General features: G+C 42.1%; 1 protein-coding gene across 1 annotated transcript; it reads left to right on the top strand.

Annotated features, from left to right (window-relative positions):
* Nucleotides 1-20849: 20849 nt before the first annotated feature.
* On the top strand, nt 20850-23297 carry LOC111671616 (chymotrypsin-like elastase family member 3B). Its single transcript, XM_023428747.2, has 8 exons — nt 20850-20933; nt 21065-21153; nt 21283-21380; nt 21592-21720; nt 22068-22204; nt 22652-22794; nt 22890-23042; nt 23128-23297. Exons 1-8 carry the CDS (start codon nt 20891-20893, stop codon nt 23143-23145), a joined length of 810 nt encoding a protein of 269 aa, XP_023284515.1. The 5' UTR covers nt 20850-20890; the 3' UTR covers nt 23146-23297.

Here is a 23297-nt window from a genome sequence, read left to right as displayed (position 1 = left end):
ATGCATTGAAAGCTAGCTTCCAGCTAATGTCTGTGTAGTTGTTGGTGCATTGGTGGATCAAAATGAACAGCACAAACTGTCCATTGAATCTGTGCAAGTAACGCAAAGCTTTGTCTTAACACACCCTTTATGTCTACCATGTTCACCACCTTCGTTTAGTGTTAGCATGATAACATTTGATAGTTAGCCCCACGCTTAACTATTTGGTCAAATGCTATTTTATTTGAAAATGTGAATTAGAAGTTAAGAGATCATCAAAGTTATTACAGTTGATCCTGAGGGAACATGAATGTCTTCACCAATGATCCTGGTAATTTATCCAGCAGTTGTTGAGATGAAAAAAAAAACCTCGACCTCATGGTGGGGACAGGAGAAAAGTCAAGATCAGCAAAGGATTCATTCTGTGGGGACCACAAATATCTGCACAAAAGTCCATAGCACAGTTGTTGACATAGTTCAGTCTGAAACAATGTGGCGGACTGACAGACTGGCATCGCCCTCACCAGAGCCGTGTTGCTAGCATGGATAAAATATACAAAGACAAGAGCACAAATTGTGAGCACAGAATTTGGTATCAAGTTGATTTTACAGAATGCTAAATAATACAATCAGTTATTCTTGGTTGCATTTTATTGGGTCTCAAGTGTTGGAGTTCATTTTCGGTTTGGTTTACTTTTTTATCTTATCTCTCCTGGGACTTGGAACCATGTTTAGAGCTCAGGTGTTTCTGTGCAGAAGTAGATAGATACACTATCAGAGCCACAGATAGCAGGTGCTGGCTGAAGCCAAGCTCCTGCTCATGCAACTGAACCGTGTCACTGGCTGAAAGTAGTTTTGGTGTAGATCACTGATTAAAGGAATAAACTGTAGTGGTTGTATTTATTGCTGCACTGTGCTGTAACATGCGATTTTATGGAGGCCACCCGCACATGTACGTGCACACGCATACACAAACTGAGAGTCATAACCGCAGAAGGCAAAGTTTACCAGGCTTTATTTGGAAAAGTGTGTGTCTGTAGATTTTTTAGCAGTCAAGCAAATAAACCTCAATTTGCTCATCTGAACTGGACCTCCCTGTCTGATGAATGGACCTGTGCAGAAAGTGCCAGCTATTGAATAGAAGCTCTTTAAAGAACAGCTGAACTCATAATCAAGGGCTAATAGAGGAGGATTGTACAACAAATTAGAGATGATTCAGTAATAAGACTCGTATCCGCAGGTCAAGACCCCGGAGTTCTGCTCCACATCACACTACTCCTCTTCTCTCCACTAGTATCACAAACAAATCTTCTGAACACTTTAAATAACACTTTTTTAAACCCAGTTTTCTCTTCAGCTGGAAGTTTCTCATCCTTTGCCGTTAAGGTTAAATTTCATATATTTTCAATTAATCCATCATCTCTCTCCCTTTGCTGTTTCACCACACTGTTTCTCCCCTCCCTTGTGCTTCCTGCCACCCATTCTTTTTCCACCCCTCCCTCACCCCAATCTGTTTTTTCCTCTCTTATTACTTGCCATCCCCCTCTCACTGCCCAGTCTTCTTCCTGTCTTCTTTCCATTCCTCTGCCTCTCTCTTCTGCCTCTCTCCAGGACCTTTTCCACTGCAGCCATATCACCTAACGTTAATGAGGGTTTTAATCATTTATACAGAGGAAGAGAGGGATCACACCCAGTGGCATCAGATACTGTGTCTGCAGAAAGATGTTGACTCCAGAAACATCTGACCACACCCTCTTTATGACTACTGAGTAGCCTTGCCTCTTCACCTACAAAGGGAGCTAGATTCCCAGTAAGTCTCCTTAGCTTGAACAAAGTGGCCTGCCAAACGAGACGACCTGAGGGCACGATGGTAGATAACAGTTAAATGAACAGATGTCTGAGTAGAGGCACAGCACCATGCTGCCACCCAATTTGGCCCTAGCTGGGCCTGGCCTGCAGTATTTACACGGGCTAATGTGTGTGTAAGGCTTGGGTCTGTGGAGAGCGTCCAGGACCATACGCCATAGATCCAGAGCCAGAGCGGGTCTAGTGGCCCCCAGGCTCTTGTAAAATTAAAAGTAGTTGGAATGTAGATGCTCTGCAGCGTGAAAGAGCTGCGTCTATGCAGCAGCTCAGCTGGGACCGAGCTGGCAGGGAACACCTGTCTCCAGACTGGACTGACCCACAATCTCTGCCCGCATCGTAAACAGCGATTTTCTGCATTCTATTGTGTGTGTGCTCGCTCACTGCAACAGAAATAGATGAGCAAGAAAAATAACATCTGTTCAGGGTCATAAAATATTCTCCCGGTCTTGATTTTTGGCTCAGTGGGGAGAATAGGATTAAGTTAGTCCGATATTTTTCTGAGTGAATGATGTTTCATTTTCAGTCGCCTTTCAGCAGCGGTGCAGTACGGTGGCCCTGAGAGCTCAACACACTGCAACTTCAGAAAACACACGCAAACAGACAAAACACAAACAAGTGTTTCCAGGGGACACTGAAAAGTGATGAACCTGCTGGGACGCACTTGTTGTTCAATGCTTTGTGACTTTTGAAGTTTAAAGCATTGAACTGCAAGTGCGTCGCAGCAGGTTCATCATAATTATTACTACTTTTGAAGTTATTTTTTAGCGCATTTTGTGCCTTTATTCTGACAGAGACAATGAGAGGGACAGGAAGGTCAGGGAGAAAAAAAAAAAAGCAGAGACCAAAGCAGAGCTAAAAGAATAGAGAATATTAAACTCATGACTTCAAACAAATGCTAATGCTAAGGTGATAATATGTCAGTGTTTTTGCACTCACCCCACGTGGTCATAATTATTAGATGCAGGTTTAAATAAATTTTTGAATGCAGGACTTTTTGCATTGTGGTATTCACTCTGCTAAAGGATGTGAATATTTCTTGCACCACTTTCCGTTGGGTTATATTATTAAGTAAATTGATTGATAATTCCGGAAGCTGAGTAGACACAACTTTATTGACTACAACAGAGTTGACACATTTTCCACTGCTGTTTCTGCCCTCCAGCAATAATTATTGATTCCTGTACCACTGCTTTTACTTCTTGAGGGCACAGCATTACTTATTAACTTCCCACAAATAATGAGATCTGCTCGCTGCATTAAGAGCCGCATGGCAACCTCAATAATGATTTAAAGTTGTAACCAGGGCAGCAAGTATTTAAAACTCAGTTTATGTCTGTTTTTCATGTGGGGGGAGGTTGTGTTTATTATGTCACATTCTTTCACACGAAGTGAAAATGTGGGAGTTTGGGAGTCCTTGTGTCCATTCACTGGGGCATTACCATGTTCTTTGATGGACTTCATTGGGCCCAAAGGAGAAGGACGTAACCCTGTTTATTTAAATGCACAGCTTTGTGGGCCCTTAAATGCTGCTCTGTCTTCATTCCTCAGTCACTGTGCCTCCATTCACAGCAAAAAACAAAAACCTTTGACCCCTTTTGTTTGCTTCATTTGTTGCTCCGTTTGATTGCAATCTTTGTGCTTCATAGATTTCTCAGTTTAACAATTTTCCAGTAAAATGAGGTTGTTTCTCTTTAGACCTGCCTTTGGCTTTCCTGGCTGGGTCTCTGTGCCGTTCTTGTGGGAATCTGCACCTAAAGACTTCTTTTTGCTGTGATGTTCTGATGGGAATGCTGGTCCCAGTGACATTGTAGTGACATAATAGATTTCAGTCTGTCTGCTCTCTCCCCTCAGCTTGTTACAATTAAAACCGTAAGCAAAGACACAAAACAGATTCCCAGCCAAGCAGTCACTGGGTCTGGCCAGTTGTTCTTACTTCAGATAATGGCAGGATTAACTAATTCAGAATGGGCTATTATTTGAGCTAATATTGAGCCCTTGCTCAATACAGTGCAAGCTTGGCAGGTCAATCTCCCCATACTCTAGAAGATTATAATATTTCATCTCACAAAAGAGCTTTTATGTCTTAATTCAGCTGCCACTTACTCTTTTTTTGTTGATTTTGGGCTTTCAGTCAAATCACTTTAGGGTGATTCATGGGTCACCTCTTATGGCAACGACATTATGAGTGCAAAACTTTAAAAAGACAGTTTAATATAAAGTTTTAATGCAGTCGAGTTCAAACAATCAGTTTAAAGCCTCTTTAATCATGTGAACCCTGATAGCCCCATTCAGGTGAAAAGAAGTGCTGGTGCTGGAGTTGTTGTTAATACTGAGCAGTTAATGCGTTTGTGTCTTGCTTTGGATGCTTTATGTATTTGGGCAGAGCCAGCTCTGTTAGTGTCAGTTTATGAGCGGCTTTACGAGCTGGTTGCAGGTCTGCTCACAGAGAATGATGGAGAGGCCTTGAACAGTGCCATTGACTCGGCTAACTGCAGTCTGTCTGCAGCCAGCTAAAATCAACACCAGTATTATTCGCTTTAGTGAAAGAGCTGCCAGTAAAATGCTTTCTTGAGCAACACTGTTGTGACCCGTTCCTCTGTGACTCCTAACTTCCTTCTTTCTGCATTTACATTACAGTCAGCAAAACACACGATACATGTCGTACTGAAAACCAAAGAATATATGAACAGTGATGGAGGGAGTTTGGACTCAGTTTTCTTCCCTGAATCGACGACCTTGTGGCATGCGCCAGTTTTGGGTTTGGAAGAAAATACTGTCTCCTAAAAATGCCTTAAATTGTGACCCACCACAGAGAGGGTGTAAAAAAAGACTGTGGCAGAGACAGACAGGGAAGTGTGGTAATATGAGGTGTTTTATGACGCCGTCAGGGATAGTCTGATAATCGTGAAATATTGTAGCAGCGCTGGGGCCAGAAAATTCAGCCTTCAAGATCATGGGCAGTGTTTCTCTTAAAAGGATCATAAATTATTTTGGCAGGTGGGCTCTAAACTGCAGGCCACACAAGACACTTTTAACCATGGTGCAGCACTAACTCGCCATGCTGGTGCAAAACTATGCTGGCACGTTTCACACGGTGAGGGTCAACCACCGTGATGAGACTCTGACGACTCTTTAAGTTTAGCTACGATTGCGTTTTCTAACACGTAACCGAGGTGGACTTGAGTAAGAGAAAACTACGTCTGCGCATGTGTACGTCTTTGGTTTTCTGTTTTTACACTAAAATACACATTTGATGTCTCAAGCAAGGACGAGATGTGTGACCTTCCTGGGCTCTGTGTGTGTGTGTGTGTGTGTGTGTGTGTGTGTGTGTGTGTGAGAGAGAGAGAGAGAGAAGGGGACGGTTTTAGTAAACCAGGGGCTCATAAAAGGAGCAGGATTTATATGGAGTGAACAGTATGTCCAAGAACCACTTCAGAGTTATGTGTCTAACAGAGACTTGTCCTCAGACACAGAGCAGGGAGGGGCACCAGTGAAATCCAATAATCTGCTCTGTGTTGAGTTTATTCAGTTCAGTCAGAGCCTCACGTTCAGTCACATCGTTCTCATCAATAGCTTTTACTTACATTGAGAGTGCACAGTATACGCACATACATGAGCTGAAAAGGCAGCTTTGTGTAAAAGTACTAAAGTACTGTTTGATGCTAGTCAGTAGCTACTTTTATTAGAATTATATTTTAGTTTAAATTAATTTAATTAATGTTGCTTTGCTTTAAGAGAAAAAAAGGCTAGTCAGTTATTTTCACTGCATTTAATTACATTAAATATATTTAGTTTAAACAAAACAAAGATAACAGTATAAAACTTGCTGTTTGTCTCTCTCCTCCAGGTGGGAATGTGAAGGCTGGATAATCTTTAATAGAAACGAACAGGTAAAGGAAATGATTAACTTCCATCACACAGACTCCTGTTTGAATGTCTGCATAATTTGCCACTTTGAAAACATCATTCTCTTTTTTAGATGCTCTGTGGAGGACAGCATGCAGTTTTACAGGGTTTAGGCTACTAACCAGTTAACACAGCTCAGCACATTCTTTATGTTTAATGTTCCCCTTCAGAGATGGTTTAGAAAAAGTATTTTAAAAATCGAGTCTCTGATATGGTCAGAAAGAATCTACAGATTCAGCAGCCTGCAGCTGTCAGAGTCCAGCTGAACTCTGACTTGAGGTTTGGGACTGAGACACTTCCTTCAAGAGAGAGTGATCATCTTTGTTGCACATGAACAGAAACACAATTTACATAATAAACAGCTTCTCAGAGAAGAACTGTCCTCCTTCGTCTAAAGAGGGAATTCAGATGTAGTGGTGCACGTCAGTCAGTGGGAAATCACCAAGGTTCAGTGAGGGCATTGTTAAAATATCAATTAAAATTTTACATTAACAAATACATTCAAATGGCAAATGCAGTCTGATCTTTGATGGTGAACATTTGCAGGATTTACAGTTAGAATGTGATCTGATAAGAATCAACCTAAAATTATTGAGATTCAACCAAACACAGTGATTTTACCACACAGTTAAATTAAATTATAAATGATATAGATGTTTTAAATAGTGATCCATCCACAGTCTGGTGACATGACTGCTCCCTCAGTGAAACAGCAGTGACTACAATCCAAACCTGAGCTGAACTCATAAAACTGAAAAAGGGAACAGTGTGAAGTATCTTGTCGAGCAGTGACCAGGCCTGTGTCAGACAGATAGGTGGGTGTGTGGTGAGCAGAGTTCATGACAGTGAGGTGGAGCAGGTCACAAGGAGGTCAGTGGGACTAGCTTGGTGGTCTGCAGATGCAGAGTGACAGTTAAGGCCGGGGATCTCTGAGGCCGCGGCGCGGGGGTTATCACAGTCACCATCGCACTCTTCTCTCAGGTCCTGGTGACATGTTATGGCTATCACTGACAGCAGCTTAAAAACACATTACATCAAATACAGAGCTGCAGCCATGCATGTAAAAGCCCTGTGCTGCAACATGTGAGGCAAATGAAACCCTGCCTGGTTTATTATCTGCCTGAGAGCCTCTGTCTTATTTTTGTTTGCATTAGAAAAGATTACCAAACATTATATGGTTTGTGAGAAGTAAATGATATCTGATCAGGAATTATGTGTTGTTTGGATTTGATTGGCTAACTGAGGGATATGGTTTTGGGTTGCAGTTTAGTCTATTCTAATTTAAACTGGGTGTACACACATGCAAATGCACACATACACTTCAGCTGAAGCAGATCCAGGAGGTTTGTCCCCACTTTTTGAAATCCCTGGGACTTTCTTAAAGGTTGTTCCCTGAGTAAGAATGAGTCATTGGCCTCACAATGGGCCACAGTGACAGCCCATCCTCTGTAGAGCTGTGATAGCAGGAGAATGTCACTCTGGGAGGGTTTTAGACGCTTTATATTCTCCCCACGCCGAGGTCCTAACCCCCTGTGTCAGCCCCCTCACCCCTCACCTCCTGTCTCCTCTAATGTGGCTTTATTGACTGTGACACACTGAGCATGGAGACGATGACCAAACAATTAAAAGTCCCCCCAAAGGAAGGGCCATTAGAGTCACAAACCATTCCACAGGCTTTGTGTGTCTGAGCATGTGTATGCATGTGCACCAGTTTGTGCGTCGTCGTCCAAAGTGTGACAATAGACAAGCAATAGTGGACAAGTGAAGGCGGGTGAAATTCCTCCCGCCACACCATCCCCCATCAGTTCATGAATATGAAAAACAGTTCTTAGCTTCCTAATCTTCACCAACGCCACCAGAGACATCGGACTCTGCAAACACATCTCTCATTTTGGCTAAATTATCAGGAGATCAAGGGGATCATATGATCACATGATGCTATTGTTAGCTGATAAAAGTAACTCAACCCTGGACTCTTTAAACCAAGCGTATAATGGTTCTTTCCTAAGATTACTCTTCAACACATTCTGTTGCACATCTAAGCTTCCACAAACTGGGTTATCAGTGAAATCAAGCTCAGCAAAGCTCGGGCAAACATCTCAGAGATCAACTGGATTATGATGAATTTCTGTCTGGGGTGTATTCAGCTGCCACGTAAAGCTCAGCTCACTCTCTGCAGAGATAGATCTCTAATGAAGTGGGGGAAAACAAGTGGCTAATGCTCTTAAAGAAATACACACACACACACACACATGCATACATACAAGTGTGTGTGTGTGTGTGTGTGTGTGTCGCCAACGACTTTGAGGGCCCTGATCATGTCTTTGTTTTAGTTGGAGCTCTGGTTCTGTTCCGTCTACAGAATGTAAATGTGAATTGAAACCCAATAATGAGGCTGCTAATGGTCTGTGTGATCTCTGACCCTGTGTCTCTGTCAGGGTCTTCACAGGGCCACAGGCCAGCCTCATAATCGCTTCCATGAACTACTCCGAGCCCTTTCAAATGTGACTTTTAGCCCTGTCGGAGAGTTAAATGTTAATTTTGTGAAATGCAACTAATGCTCGCCTGTCAGTTGTCGTCAGGTTTGATTATGTTCGTGAGCGGTTGTTTGTCCTCCTTTATTAGTTTACGCTGCGATGAAATGATCTGTGTTTCATTATGACCTCCTGGAAATAATCCTGTTGACAATTTAGACACGGGTCACACACCCACAGGCAAACACACACACACACTCACACACGCACAGTGGAAAGAATATTTAAATGGATAGAAATTAAAGGAAGAGTTGGATAATGTTAAAGATTTTAGCGGACATATTCTAGGTGATTTTCCTCTGGCCTTTTCTCATAGATCCTGTCGCTGGCATCAAAGAGAGTATAAATCCATCTGGCATGAAGATGTTTGAATATCTTACCTATTAGAGAGAGTTTTTTCATTGGAGGCCATCTGTTCAATAAATGTTTAAACCAACATCTTTGTAGATATACTCTGAGCAAATTTCATCTGTGTTAAACTTTTACCAGATCCCCCCCACTGAGACAATTTCATTACTGTTAGCGATGACATCAGGCCAAAACAACTGACTCTTTTATCTTAGTTAGGAACAGTATCAATTGGATTTGCCGCCTTTAAAGAAAATTGGAAGAACATGAGCCTGAAACGGAGTTCAGCTTTGAGCGGCACGGGCATGGTAACAGGTATGAAGAATCCAGTTTCCTGTGTGCGTGTTTTCCTTCATAGAGGAAATCATTAACTTATGAAAACACTGGGCTCTTTGGTGAGAGTTCTTCATCTGAACATTCACAGGTGAGCCGCGGCTGTAAAGCCTGAGCTCAGCAAGAGAGGACCTTTCTTTAGTTGTGAACCACCATTTTCCAAATGTTTGACATGAAGTATTATGTGATTTAGACATTGGGCTCCGATACATTTGTAACCATACCAACTAGAAACATTTCTCTGTTATTATATCTGTATCTTAAACCTTTTACCTCATAAATTAAAGCTTCTCTAATTGATATTTTATACCAACAATGGATCAAATGATTATGTGTAAGGTTAAAGGGGTCGTAGCGATGAACTCATACAGAATTATCATTGGACTCTTATAGCGTCTTTCAGCTCATTATTTTGGTTTTAAGTGTTCACCCGCACTTCTTTCATTAGTGTAATTTTCAGCAGCCATTAGGGACCAGCTAGTGAACATAGTCTTGCAATTAGCCGCTAAGGAGCCATATATTTGCCTCAGCAGTTAGTGGAAGCGAGACCAGAGCTAAAACGCAAGCAAATATTATTCTAAAAATTTCTCCACGTTGTCAGAGATACAACAATCTGTATCTGCTGATTTGTAAATGAACAACTGTTTGCTGACAAGTTCACCACATCTATGAGGTGAATATATGCCAGGGTTGTGTTTACAGTTTGCTTTTGCTGCCTGCAAATGGCCAAAAGAAAAAAAGATGAGTTAATGCACATTTAAAATTAGAGACTAATATTCACTCCTCTTTTATTTCTTTGAACTGTAACCTGCCAGAAACATGTTAGCTTATTTGAAGTGCTGTTGTTAGCTGTTAGCGTGTCAGTGTTTCCACTTATATGATATGCTACAAGCTTAAATCTCCATATTTTCCTCTTCTCCAGTTCTCCAATTGAAGTGTTCATCCATAAGATATATTTATGGTTTTAAGAACCAACCACTGTCTCAGTGTAGTTTTACATCTCCTCTCTCAGGCTTCTCCCTGCAGCTCTAGTAACAACAGGTCAGTGAGCCAATCAGAAGAGAGGAGGCTCTGCGCCTCTCTTCTGATTGGCTGACTGTTTTCTGAGTGATCCAATAAAATATATAGCAGATTTCAGGTAAACAGCTTGGTGCGTGGTTTCAGGCAGTGACTGCTTTGTTGTGACATCACAAATTTCCAGAAGTCCTGACGGCTGGTTTTAAGGCTCAGTGTCTGAATACAGGCTGTGTGCATTTCTCTGTGGACTGAGGCTTTGATACTTTCACAGTATTAATATAGAAGCTAGAGCTGATCTATAATCAAACAACACATGGACAGAGACCTTTAGACTATATAGTGCTTTAATGGATTCTCAGAGCACAGGACTTCAGGCTTCACCTATATTCATCAGTACCAGTAAATAATTTGTTCCATTGTAATTTTAACTATTTTCTTTCTATTTGCTTTGGTTATCTACACACACACACACACACACACACACACACACACACACACAAACACACTACACAGTCACATTATCTTGATTAATGCATAAACAGAATTCAAATACCCTCTGCAGAGCAGGAACCTCATGTTGACTTACCCACTACTACCATCTACTGGAGGCTGTAGAGGTATTTCACCAGTCCTCCATACCGACACAACCACCTGCACTGATGAGCGCACTGAAGCAGGGTGACCTTCTTGGGTTTCTGGTGCCGGAGCCACAGCCAGCTCCAAACAAGAAAGCGAAACCTTTAAAAACACCGTGGACACTGATGAAACTTGGTTGTCATGAAAACAAACACCCAATGACATTCTCAGCACGCTGCTCAGGAGGACTGTTACTCTGACATCCAAATATGATCTCACAACATTTGTGTGAGCGTGAGCCGGTTTCGCCAAATACCAGGAACAGACGCACAATAAAAGAGCAAATGTGAGCCACACGAACACAGGAGCTGCAAACTACGATGAGGTCAGGCCTCTTTGGGGCTTGTCCTGTTGCCAGTGTCAATAAAAAGAGAAACTAAACAAAAAAAGGTCTTTCCTTGAGCCTCATAAATAAAAAATATGTGATCCAGAGCTCAAATTTCTCTTTAGGCATCAAAAATTAGGAGCTGAAAAGCTTGTGATTGCTCTGTGACAGAATCAGGTTAGATGTGTTATGAAGCAATTTCTCAACGTGACATTTTAAGAAAATATTTTTTAGGTCTCCACATGCTCCACATGTTAGAGAAATACTATTAATATTACAGCTGTATTACAATATCGGTTTGTGCCTTCACGAAGTTTGTGTTGTCGGTGAACTGTAATCCAGACTCTCCAGTCTCTACACTGATCTTAAAAAGACTTCAAGCTGCTTTTACTGTATGAGATGCATCATTTTCAGACGTATTTTGTACAAGCTTTAAACACATCACAGTCACAGAGCAGGACACATTAAAGAAGTTGGTGGTGTTGTGTTGTGCAGGCTGATGCCCTTTGAGACAGTGCCCCCCTCTGGACCAACCCAAGACCTTCAAGTCTTCACAGGTCACACAAACACACAGTGTGTGTGTGTGTGTGTGTGTGTCTACTGTTTAAACCATTAAACAGTAGAGCAGGTGCACAGCTGTGGACGTTAATGTCGATCCTCTGGATATGACCAGCTATTAGAAAACAAAAAGCTGTAGCTATCATAATAAATCTAGTGTTTTGGTGGAAGTTGCTGTTCACACCTTCTCTCTCCCTGGTTATAGAAAAGATTAATGCTGCTCATATATAATTTGGAACATCTGCTCAGCGCTAAAAAGGATGTGGATCCTGTCATAACATTCCTCAGACCGACAGCGTGTCAGTCTCTAATCAGATGACCCCGTGCACATCCAGTGGGATTTGGAGAAGTTTTTCCTCACACCCAAGGACTTACATAACCCCAGAAGAATCTGTCTGAGAGGGATCGGTGAGGAGACGAATGGGCCACAACAGGTCTGATGTGAATTCTGTCTGGATGAGCCAGACTTACACCAGAGAAACCTTTAGACAGACAGCAACATCCTGGACTCAGAGGTCCAAGAGGGAGTCTGCACCTGCTTCCAGTACTGGTTCAGGAAAACTGACGCAACTCATCAAATGGAGCCACTAGAATGATATGAAATATAAATCAGGCTGAGAGCAGCGTGGGCACGTAAACAAGGACATGGGGCGTTTCAGATTTTCAGTCATGAAGGATTAGTTTGAGATTTTGGGAAATATTCTTTTTTGCTTTCTTGGCGAGAGATAGATGAGAAGATTGATACCACTCTTAACTTTATGTGTTAAATCTGCAAACCACCAGCAATGGAAAATGGGAAAGCAGCTGGTGTAGCACAGATACTTTTAATTAGAACAAAAACCAAAGTGTAAAACTGAGACATTTTTAAGTTATAATATGTAACTTTTCCTCATTAAAATGTCTAAAGATGACGTTACATATGTTTTATATGTTGTTGAGTTGTGCTCTGACATTTTTCCCAAATGTTTCCATCGATTCTCAAACCAGAGAAATCTGTGATTTTAATCATGGTAATGTTTCATTGGTCGCCTGTCAGTGACATCATTTCCTCTATGATCATGTGTGTTGTCTGACAGAAGCTCAACATTGACTTTTATCCAGTTTTAAATCACATTTTTAAGAGACATTTTTACACCATATTAGAACCAGATGAAGGATTTCAGTCATCGACGTCTGGATCTGAAGTTATCAGAGAAACAAGCTGAGGAAATGTGAGACAGCTCATCCCCGAGACTCAGCTCCTGTGTCCACCAAAGAGCATCGGTGACTCACTGATTTTTAACATGAAACTGTTTCATTCAGAGTTTTTTACCAGTTTTAATCCTTGGTGTGTTTGTTTGTGTGTGTGAGGAGGACACCTCTGCTGGTAAAAACCTCCTGAACCACGGACACTGAGGGAATCAAAATCGGGAGAAGCCGACGGTAATGGTGGTGAAGACAACAACTCCCATGATCCCAGAATCCCAGTGGCAGAAGTTGCATACTGTGCATTTAAGACAAGCCAAGCTAACAGGCTTCTGCTGATGGCTTCTTAACTCTGGGTAAGAAAGTGAATGAGCATATTTCCCATAATGTTGAACTCGTCTTCTAATACTGCGTATTCTGCTCTTTCAGAAATTATATTGATCAGTGCTTCACAGGACTCTCTCCCAGAAAGCATGGTGACATTTTACCAACTGTATTTTTCTCTTTTTTTTTCCCTTTTTCAACTTTTCGACTAAATCATAACATGCTGGTTTGTGGTGACAACAACTTGTGGTTTTATGAGGTCATGTGCGGGACTATTTCTTAGCTGGGCTGGAGTCTGAACCCCATGGTAACAACAAGATTGAGCTTCAGAAGTGCCTCAAGGCAGATTTCCTTTTTTAATTGGACAGAGCTAGCCAGGCTAGCTGTTTCCCCTTGTTTCCAGGCTTTATGCTAAGCTAAGCTAAGCTCACCGCCCTCCAGCTGTAGCCTGGTATTTCATGGACAAATAGTGGTATTAATCTTATCATCTAACTCTCAACAAGAAAGCCAATAAGTACATTTCATAAAATTAAATATTTAGCAGGACTGTCCTCAGCCTAACCTTGTAAGTCTGAAGAGAGGACGGCACATTGGTCAGCTTTGGATCTCAGCGAGGACAATAGCCAATCAGCAGTCAGCCAACCTTCTTTTTATCAACTCTTCGGGCCCTTGTTGACAGTGGTGGGGCCGGCACCGGGCCGCCCAGACCTCAGCTCCTGTCATCCCTGCAGACACAGAGGAGAGTGGTGAAATCACTAGCACATGGGCACTAACACACACTCAGCTTGTGTTTGGAAGAACGGCATGCTCAGCGCCACACTCCTGACCCCTGACTCACACAGACTATTCTTTTAGAATAATAAAAATAAATCCACCTGGGAAACATGAGATGAATCCACAGATATTCAAATATTTAGAGGAGAAATTAGAAGTCTGTTACGTACATTGTGAAAACAGTTTGTAGTTGGAGCTGCTGCGCAAACACAAACGCTAATGGCAGCGAGATTCCGATACAATGTCTGTGTATGTGTTTGAGTGCATAGTGTTCAAGTGTGAGAGCATGTGTGAATGCTTACATGTTCCACAGAGAGCTCTTTGTGTGTTGCTGAGTTTCTGGAGGCACCGGCATTCAGCAGGCTCCAACTTTATGTCAACAACTTTGTGACAATATTTATATAATGTTTGCATAAAATTATAAATATACAGGTGTATTTACCTGTAAGGACGGGGAGGGCTGCTCTTTCCCATGTGGTCTCTGAGACCAGGCACTGTGGAGGTGGTGTTGGACACATCGGGGCAGTGATTTGTATGTATTTGTTTAAGCCTCAGGTTTCAGGTTGAGCTGAGTCCGTGTCACTTTCATTAACACGTCGGTGCAGCCGGCCATGTGACTGCAAGGTCATCTAGAGTTACACACGTTCACTTTGTGTACTAGCTTTAATTTTATCAGGCAAGACAACTGTGTAGCTGTGCACTGGATATATCTGTGTGGAATAGTGGATATTTTCTAAACTGAGTCATATTAGTAGTTTTTCATTCGTTTTTTTCCAGAAAACAACTGATATTTTATTGCACCCCTTTTTAAAAGTATTAGGTATTATCTGTCCTCCTCCTTTTACTTTTCTTCTGTGAAAAGTCTAGTATTGTTATTTTAAAATGCAGGCTATCAATGCGTAAAGATGTTATTCTAACTGTGCATATGGAGTGGCCTTCTCTTCAGTGGCCTCAGAGCTGCCATTGGCCGGGTTGCAGGAGATTTATGAAGTCTTCACAGCTCAGTATATTAAACCGCTGCCGCCTGCCAATTTGCAGGGGTGTTGCAGGTGTCAGGGGGAGTGTGAGGTGAGCTCAGGCTGGTCAGTGGCCCCATTATATAAAGCCGACACATTCAGACAAGGAAAAAAAAAATTTTTAAATGAAAATGAGCCTTTTCCCATTTTACATTTATAAATATACTGTTCAACCACTCAACATACTGCAGTGTACATGTTTAGAAAAATGAACAACTACATACTTGCCCTTAAATGGCCTCTTTTCAGCAGTGGTACCCTGCTCACACATGCACAAGCTTACAGTAACACACAGGCTTGTGAGGTTGCAGCTGATGCAGTTACTGTGTTTTCTAGCTAACGTGGCTGATAAAATGCATTTTTAAAACCCAAATATACATGTTGACAATCAAAGACTGTCTGAAACGTAATTGTGGATTGCATGTGGTTTTTCCATTTCATTTCAAATCTAATAGCACCGATCCAGATCTTACAAGAACAAAAACAGCCCCATGATGACAACACATAACTATGAAATATGGAGGGGTTGTGTGTGGGGAGGGCTTCCTTGTTATTGTCCATCAGTCACAGCCAAGAAACTTAAGCCTCTGTGGGAGAGAAAACTAAAGACCGTCTCTCAGCTTTCCCTGTCTGGAGTTTCTAGTCACTATCCCCCTGCTCTGCTGGCATCTCCAACGTTCTCTGAATCCTCCCTTTGAAAGTAAAATTCAGTAGCACATTTCATCTCAGCTCTAGTAGGTTAGTGTTAGGCACTGAGCTGTCTAATCTAACCCGACAGTCGATGTTGGGGTCATTAACCATTAGAAAGTTAGCGATTAAGCCTTATTATGTCCATTTCCTTTTGATGTCTTGGACTTGGAATTATGGATCCGTTCAGTTCAATTAAATCTCACAATAACCAGGTGGCACTTTGAGAAACCACTGAGTGCTGCTCCTAAATCTCACACATTCATGGGATCCATGTCGGTTGTCACAGTGTCAAGTTGTGTTTCATTGTCCTTCCATCTCTGAAACAGAAGTCCAGATCTGTTCTCCATGTGCTGAGATGCTCCTTCCTTGTGACAGAATAGAACTGGTTTCCTCTATAAAACACAAGGCTTCTAGTTTCCACTCTCCTTAATAAAATGATTCTATCACATCAGGGCCTGCAGCTGATTTGTGAGTTAAGGGAGCAGAGATAATCATAGTGCCTCTGTCGTACATGACCAAAGCACTTTGTGTTTATGGGCTCCTGATGCAAGCCAGTGCAGCAGGCTAAACTGTTTTTAATTTGACCAACAAGGTTTCATTTAGGCAGCAGGCAAAGAGCGGGGAGGAAGAGGAGGTAACAACAGGGAGGCAGTGAATCAGTCTGAGAAGTTTCACCGCAGGAGCTGCGAGGTGCCCAAATGGAGTCCATTACCAGTAAAAACTCACTGTTTCTGAACTGGACGGCAGGAGCTCAGGGTGTTAAGGTTGGCCCATCAGCGTGAAATAAAATATGATGATGGTTAAAGACAAAGAGGGAGAAATAGATTCTCCTGCGAGGAATCAGTGAAGCTCCAGCTGCTCAGCCCAGAGGGAGACTAAGTTTATTTGGATTTAGGTTTCCTTCATCTATCAATGCCAATTATCAGGATGGGGTCTAATTACTTTGTTTTGAATGGCTTCTCTTTTGGTTTGGCTGGCTTCAGGGTCCACGGCAGACAACAAAGACATGTACTTTGTAGTTCTTCCTCCTAACAATGACCCCAGCCTTATTCCACAATCAGAACAAGACATTTGAGGGAAAAACAAATTTGGCTTTGATTTTACAGCCATGACTTCAACCTTACAACAACAAGCTTCAATATCACTTTTCATTTGTTAACATCCCCCGGTGAGCCCGACGTGACCTGAACCTGACAACTGTGGCCAAGTGGATCCAAATGTAAAGTGACGTCTCAATACATAACACACAGATAACAACAGTTATGTTTAACATTCTTCTAATTCCTCATGTATAGTGTAAGAAATGAATTTGAAATGAGACACTCCTCGCCTTTAAGATCCTGCTCAACAAAGCACTTAACCTCCAGTGGAGCAAACGCGACTGAGAAAGATTGTGCAACAAAGTGTGAAATAGGCCATTGCTGGAAAAAAAAAATTACACTCACTCAACTTTTCATGGCTGAGTAAATGTTTTAAAAAAGTGCACAGAATCAACATCTGCTGCAATAATTAGATTAAACCCATCTCATCCGTCCTGACGGAGGAGAGGAGCAGGAACGGAGCAGAGAGCCTCAGTCGTTACAGAGAACAGGACTGCATGTCAGAAAACACAACCTGAAGGCTGCAGTTTGTGCACAGCTACAAGCAGACATAATCATGTCTGACTGGAGCCTTGAGGCACACTTCACTCTGCTGCTCCATCACCAGCAAACATCCACTGCAAATGCAGGAGGAGTCTGAGAACTGGATGGTACCAAAATAGTCTAAAGCAGCCAAAGAAATGCATTGAATTGATTGATAGACTGATTGGAAACTGAATCGAATTGTCCAACATTGCTACGAATTATCATTTAAAACCCATGTAAATCTTCTGTATTTGCATGGAATTACCATTTTGAGAAATGTTCTTGTTCGTTTTCTTGGTGAGAGTTAAATGAGAAGGTCTTATGTCTGTATGTATAATATGAGGCTAACCACCCACACAGATGGGAATTAATATGTGATTAATCGGTGCTCTCTTCAGCTCCCTTTGGCGATTTGGTAGCACCTCTCCAACTCCCTCTGTACCGTCAGAGGATGGTCTGTCTGTCGAACACCGTATGAAGCTAAAGCCAGCAGACAGTTAGCTTAGCTTAGCACAAAGACAGGAAGCAACAGGAAACAGTTAGCCTGGCTCTGTTCGAAACAAATAATATACTAGCACCTCTAAAACTACCCCGAACAGAAACCACTAAAGCAACACAAAGCTATAAGCTAATAGCCTGCTGCCTGTAGCGTCACGTTTAACATACAGACTAAGCATATCTCCCATAATGTCAAACTATAACTTCAAACTGCATATTCTGCCCTTTTGGAAAATATTATTAGTCAGTGGAAGATAAACTCTGTAGAGTGTGTTTTCAACCAAATATCATGTTCATGCTTCCCATTTCTCCTCCCTCGTGGTGAAGATGATGTCATGAACTAAATCATGAGAGGCTGCCTACAGTATACTGTGCATTATCCAGCCTATTTTGCGCCTGCTGTTAATGGCTGATATTCTTCTTCTCAGTGACTGGAAACTGAATAGTGGCCACTTGATGTGACAGAGCAGTAAAATGTGATTTATGTTTCAAAGGTCTAATTGGCTGCATTTCCTCCGTCTCCAAGCTGCACTAGTCAGATTTCTGACATCTCTGAAAACCTTAGGAGAAATATACTTGGCCTTAAACTGCGCTGGCTGGTCCCAGATAATTTATCTGTGTCTTGAGCGGCCAGTGAATAAAGAGCAGACTTGCTTCTGTGCCTAACTGTATTTCTCCTTGGAAATATTGATTTACGTCGTAAGCAGAACAATGTCTTGATAGGAAGGAGAAAAAACTGTATAAAGGTTATAGATGCTGGATGTTTAGGAGCGGCTCATATAATTTTACAACAAAATACATTTTTTCCAGCCATTTCATCATAAAATCCAAATATATAATGCTATAAAATGTTATATACTCTAATATGATCCAGCAATCACATTTTTGATAAGGAAAAGTAGACTTGACGTGTCATTTTTAGCCACGGCTCCATAGATGTCAGTATGTCTGTTGGTCAGTCGCTCCACCACTTGGGTCCAGACTGAAATACTCATTTTACAAAGAATTGAAATGTTGATAAAATGTTAAAAACTGTTTAATGTGTTTCTGTTGTTTCTCCTTTGATGTCTCTTTGTGATTGAAAGTTCTGTGTTAAAGTCAAAGTGCTGTAAAATCCAATATTCACCTTTTAAGCAACAGCACTTTGCTAATATTAAAATGATTTAAAACTGCTATTCATTCTTTTCCACACTGTTTAACTTTATAGGATTTATTGTTTTACACACACTCACTCATAATAAATGACAGTTCCCACCTGAGCGGCCTCCCGTAAACAGCATCAGTGGTTAATTCACTGCAAGCTGAAACTTTCGCAGCCCCTCATCAGAATTATTCACACTTCTGTCATTGCCATGTTATGCAAACACGCAGCACATGTCTGCTTCATAAATCTTCTCGCAGTGGTGCAGGGAATTATCTTAACACAGCGAGAAAACAAGCAAAGCCTTGTAGCTGTTGAGGCAATATTGATTTGATTTGCTCCCTAAAAGGGGGAAATTTATAGATGCACGCCGTCTTCTCCGGAGAGTGATATTAGTTTCCCTCAGAGGAGAGGATAGTGTCTGAGCGAGGCGTGAACAATTGGGTCCAGATTCAGTGGGAGCGTGGGCCCCTCTGTGAATCTACAACATGTTATTAAAGCAGAGAAAGTTGTTACAGGACTGTTTCTCTTGAAGGTAACCCAAAGCTATCCAGTTCTGTGGTCGTAGGGAGAAAATGTATTTCTTGCAGTACACTGAGCACTAAGACAGCTGACGACACTAAACCCTTGTCTCAGTTCCTCTGCCTCATTCTTCTCCTCTTTCTCTCTGCTTTCCATCCTCGCTCACTGTGAACTTGCTGCCACAGCTTCTCTCACGTTCACAAACCCAACACATTGACTCTGGGAACCGTTTCTGTTTGTTCAAGCTGGAGGTTTTTTCATGTTCAGCTGCACGTTTTCATGCAGCTACGCAAAGGTTATTTTAGGTAATATAGTGTTTGATGATACACTGCTGCTTTTGCACTGAATCCCAGAGATCACTGTGCAGAGAGTGTAAGCAGTAAGATGGGCTCCTTCTATTTGTAGTTTCCATTATCTGTTCAATGCTACGCTAATGCTAACTACTTAGTGCTGCAGGGATGTAAAATACATTGCTTCATGTTACTGTGTTAGAAGTCTAATTATGTTTTCTAACCACTGGAAACGTGGTTACTGGTACCAAACTGCACTAAATTGGTGTAGCTACATTACAGCAGTAGTTGGGTGGTGGTACAGTGGTTCACGCTGATTCTGGGTTTGAACCTGCCACTGGGGTCTTTCTGTGTGGAGTCTGCATGTTCTCCTCATGCCTGTGGGTAAACTCCGGCTTCCTCCCACAGTCCAACCACATGCAGCTCCATTTGTGACTCTAAATTTGCCTGTAAGTGTGAATGTGAGCATCGTCCTGTCCAAAGTGTACCCCACCCTCTCCGTCATGTTCATGGAAAAAATGATCCTGAAACACTTTTAAGACTTGAGACTGAAAGTTCATTGATGACCTTGCAAACAGTTGTTAACAAAGCAATCTCCCCACCAGGCTATTCTATTTTATCTATTCCAGTTATCAAGAAATTGCAGATATTCAAATTAAATCAATAATCTGTAATGTTAAGACATCAAGGACGTGAGAAGAAAATTTTACATCTACAGTTTCATGACATCTGGAAACCCCACGACCTTTGAGCAGTGAGCTCAGTTTCCATTGTGATAAATGTTTATTCTTCAACACAAGAACAATAGAAATATTTGACAAGTAAAGAATATTTTTCTGTTACTTCAGTAACATTTTGAATGCAGAAGTTTTTCTTCTGACAGCATATTTTCCCACTTTGCTACTTTTACTTAAGTATCTTAATATTTCTTCCACTGCTGATTATGAATCTCATTATCTTGAATTCAACATTATGAGGTACATCATTCATGTCCCAAAGCCTATTTTTCATCCTTAATTCTAAACATTTAATAGTCTTTATCAGTCTTGTCTAAATTGCACATGCTGAGTTCGTCTCTCTCACTTCTGATAAACCCGCCATGTTTTGCACCAGCAGACGGATCGGCCCGGTGTCCTGGCAGAGCAGCTGATGCATCTGTGGAACAGGAAGTTCTTTCCCAGCTACAATCAGCTGTGGAGGCTGATAACAGACGTTCAATGTAATCTGTGTTTAGGTTGACAGACAGACTGAGGAGGTATAAGAGAGCTGGACTAAATGCGTGTGTGTGTGTGTGTGTGTGTGTCTCCTCCACAGACTGACATCATGCTGCAGGCGCTGGTCCTCCTGCTGCTTCAGGCAGCATATGGTGAGTACTCTGGCTTGGCTGCAGACATCAGACCGAATAAGGAAGAAGCAGTTATGACAATACGGAAAGGGGAGTTAAGATTAAACACTATATTCATTTAATTTATAGAAAACTTTATCATGTGTTTGTAGTTTTTGGATGTGGTACACCTGCTGTAAAGCCTGACACCAACAGGGTGGTGAATGGACAGGATGCCCGCCCCCACAGCTGGCCCTGGCAGGTAACCACGTTTTAAATCCACTGAACTTTTCTCTTATTGAGAATATAAATAATAATACATTTTATTTATAGGCACCTTTCAAAGCAGTCAAGGACACATTATATCCTCACTGTTCTCTTCCCTCCTCAGATCTCCCTGCAGGTGAAACATGGCAGCCGTTACCATCACACTTGTGGAGGAACTCTGATCGCACCTCGTTGGGTGCTGACCGCTGGACACTGCATCTGGTGACTAACAATGAGATAAGATAGCTACTGTGTGATGCAGGGGATAACGACTGAGAGTGAGAGACAGAGGTCAAGGCTTTATTGCAGCACGCACACAGAAACAATGTTGACGTCTAATATGAGATAAATGGGATCCAGAAGTGTGGAAATATGCAGCAGGAGGAAAATGGAAATAATAATGTGTTATTAAATGATAGAAACTGTGTGACAGGCCGGGAGACGTGTATCGTGTGGTGCTGGGAGAGCACGACATGAGTCAGCAGGAGGGGACTGAGCAGATCAGAGACATTCTGCGTATCGTTGTTCATCCCAAGTGGGACATCGACCATGTGGCTGATGGGTGAGTATATTTTATGTCTCCTTGGGAACCAGCAGAAATAAAAAACAAAAATATTAATATTTTCCTTTTGCAGATAAATAGATAACCTTGTGTTTGTTTCCCCTGTTGCATCCTCACCAAGAATAAATAATTCTGTTTGTTCATCAACGGCTGTAAATACTGACCTTCAATATCAAGTAAATGTAGAAGCAAATAAAACAGTCATGTACTACAAAGTGTAAGAAAAAAATATCATTTGATACCATTCTAAAAAAAAATCTGAGCCCACAAAAAAGATACTGTAACCTTGACAACCATCAGCATTTCATGATGAAGTGAAAACATGACTGTAATTATTTTTCTCACAGCAATGATCTGGCCCTGCTCAAACTGGATAAAAGCCCCGTCATGAGCGACAGCGTTAGCGTGGCTTGTCTTCCAGAGGCTGGAGACACCCCCACCCATGGGACTCCGTGTTACATCTCCGGCTGGGGCAACCTTTACAGTAATGTCACTGTGTCCTCACATGTCACGCGGTCTGTTGCACCGCAGGTCACTGCAGATCGCTGACGGTCACTGAAGGTCACTGCAGTGTTTTACCTGCACAGAAAATGAACAGGATCAGGATCGGACAGGTGTAAATGTTGCCTTTAACTCAGTTTAACAGTGTAACATTAAAGGTCGGCACATTAACAATCTGCCAGTGTTGGATAATAACAGATTACCTAGTAACGTGCTACAGTAATGTGATTTCCTATTCAGCAACCGAGTGGTGTAACAAATTACAGTCTGCTTTTGCTACTGAGTAATTAGTGGAAAACTTTTTCAATGAGGAATTAGTAATTGATCACAGTTTTCAAGTCTTGTTCCCGACACTTCTGTCTGCCTGCTGCACACAGTATCAGTGCAGATACATGTGCTGTTGCTCAGCTCTGTCCTCTCTGTGTGTCAGCTCATGGACCTATGCCTGACAAGCTGCAGCAGGCCCTGCTGCCCGTGGTGGAGTACAGCGTGTGCAGACGCAGCGACTGGTGGGGCATCAACGTCAAGACCACCATGATCTGTGCAGGGGGAGACGTCGTAGCCGGATGCAACGTGAGTGAGGCACCAAGAGGAAAACAACTCGCACTGATGTGAACAAGGTCATCTACTTCATACTCTCTCTCTCTCTCTCTCCCTCTCTCTCTCAGGGAGACTCTGGTGGTCCTCTGAACTGCAGGGGTCAGGATGGTAAGTGGTACGTCCAGGGTGTGACCAGCTTCGTGTCCTCCCGCGTCTGCAACGAGGTCAAGAAGCCCACCGTCTTCACCCGTACCTCCGCCTTCACCGACTGGCTCAGTGACGTAAGTTCGTTACACACCTGCTTTATTTGACCTACAGTGACGCCACAGCTGTGTCAGCCACCAACCAGTCATGTTATCTCCTCAGGTCATGCTGCATTACTGAGGATCTGCTGGACACCGTCTGATCGAGTCCAAAAAATAATGATGTCCCGAGTCCCGTTCATTTTTAAGCTGAACATCAGGGTCGGACACGGACCAACATGTCTGTCACCACTGAAAAACATTAGAATAAGAAGAATAAAAGTATACAATGTT

The sequence above is a fragment of the Seriola lalandi genome, unplaced genomic scaffold (genome assembly GCF_002814215.2).
Source record: "Seriola lalandi dorsalis isolate HSWRI2012SDOR001 ecotype SW California unplaced genomic scaffold, Sedor1 jcf7180002054885, whole genome shotgun sequence".
NCBI classification, from domain to species: Eukaryota; Metazoa; Chordata; class Actinopteri; order Carangiformes; family Carangidae; genus Seriola; species Seriola lalandi.
This window is presented reverse-complemented; position numbering and strand designations above follow the sequence as displayed.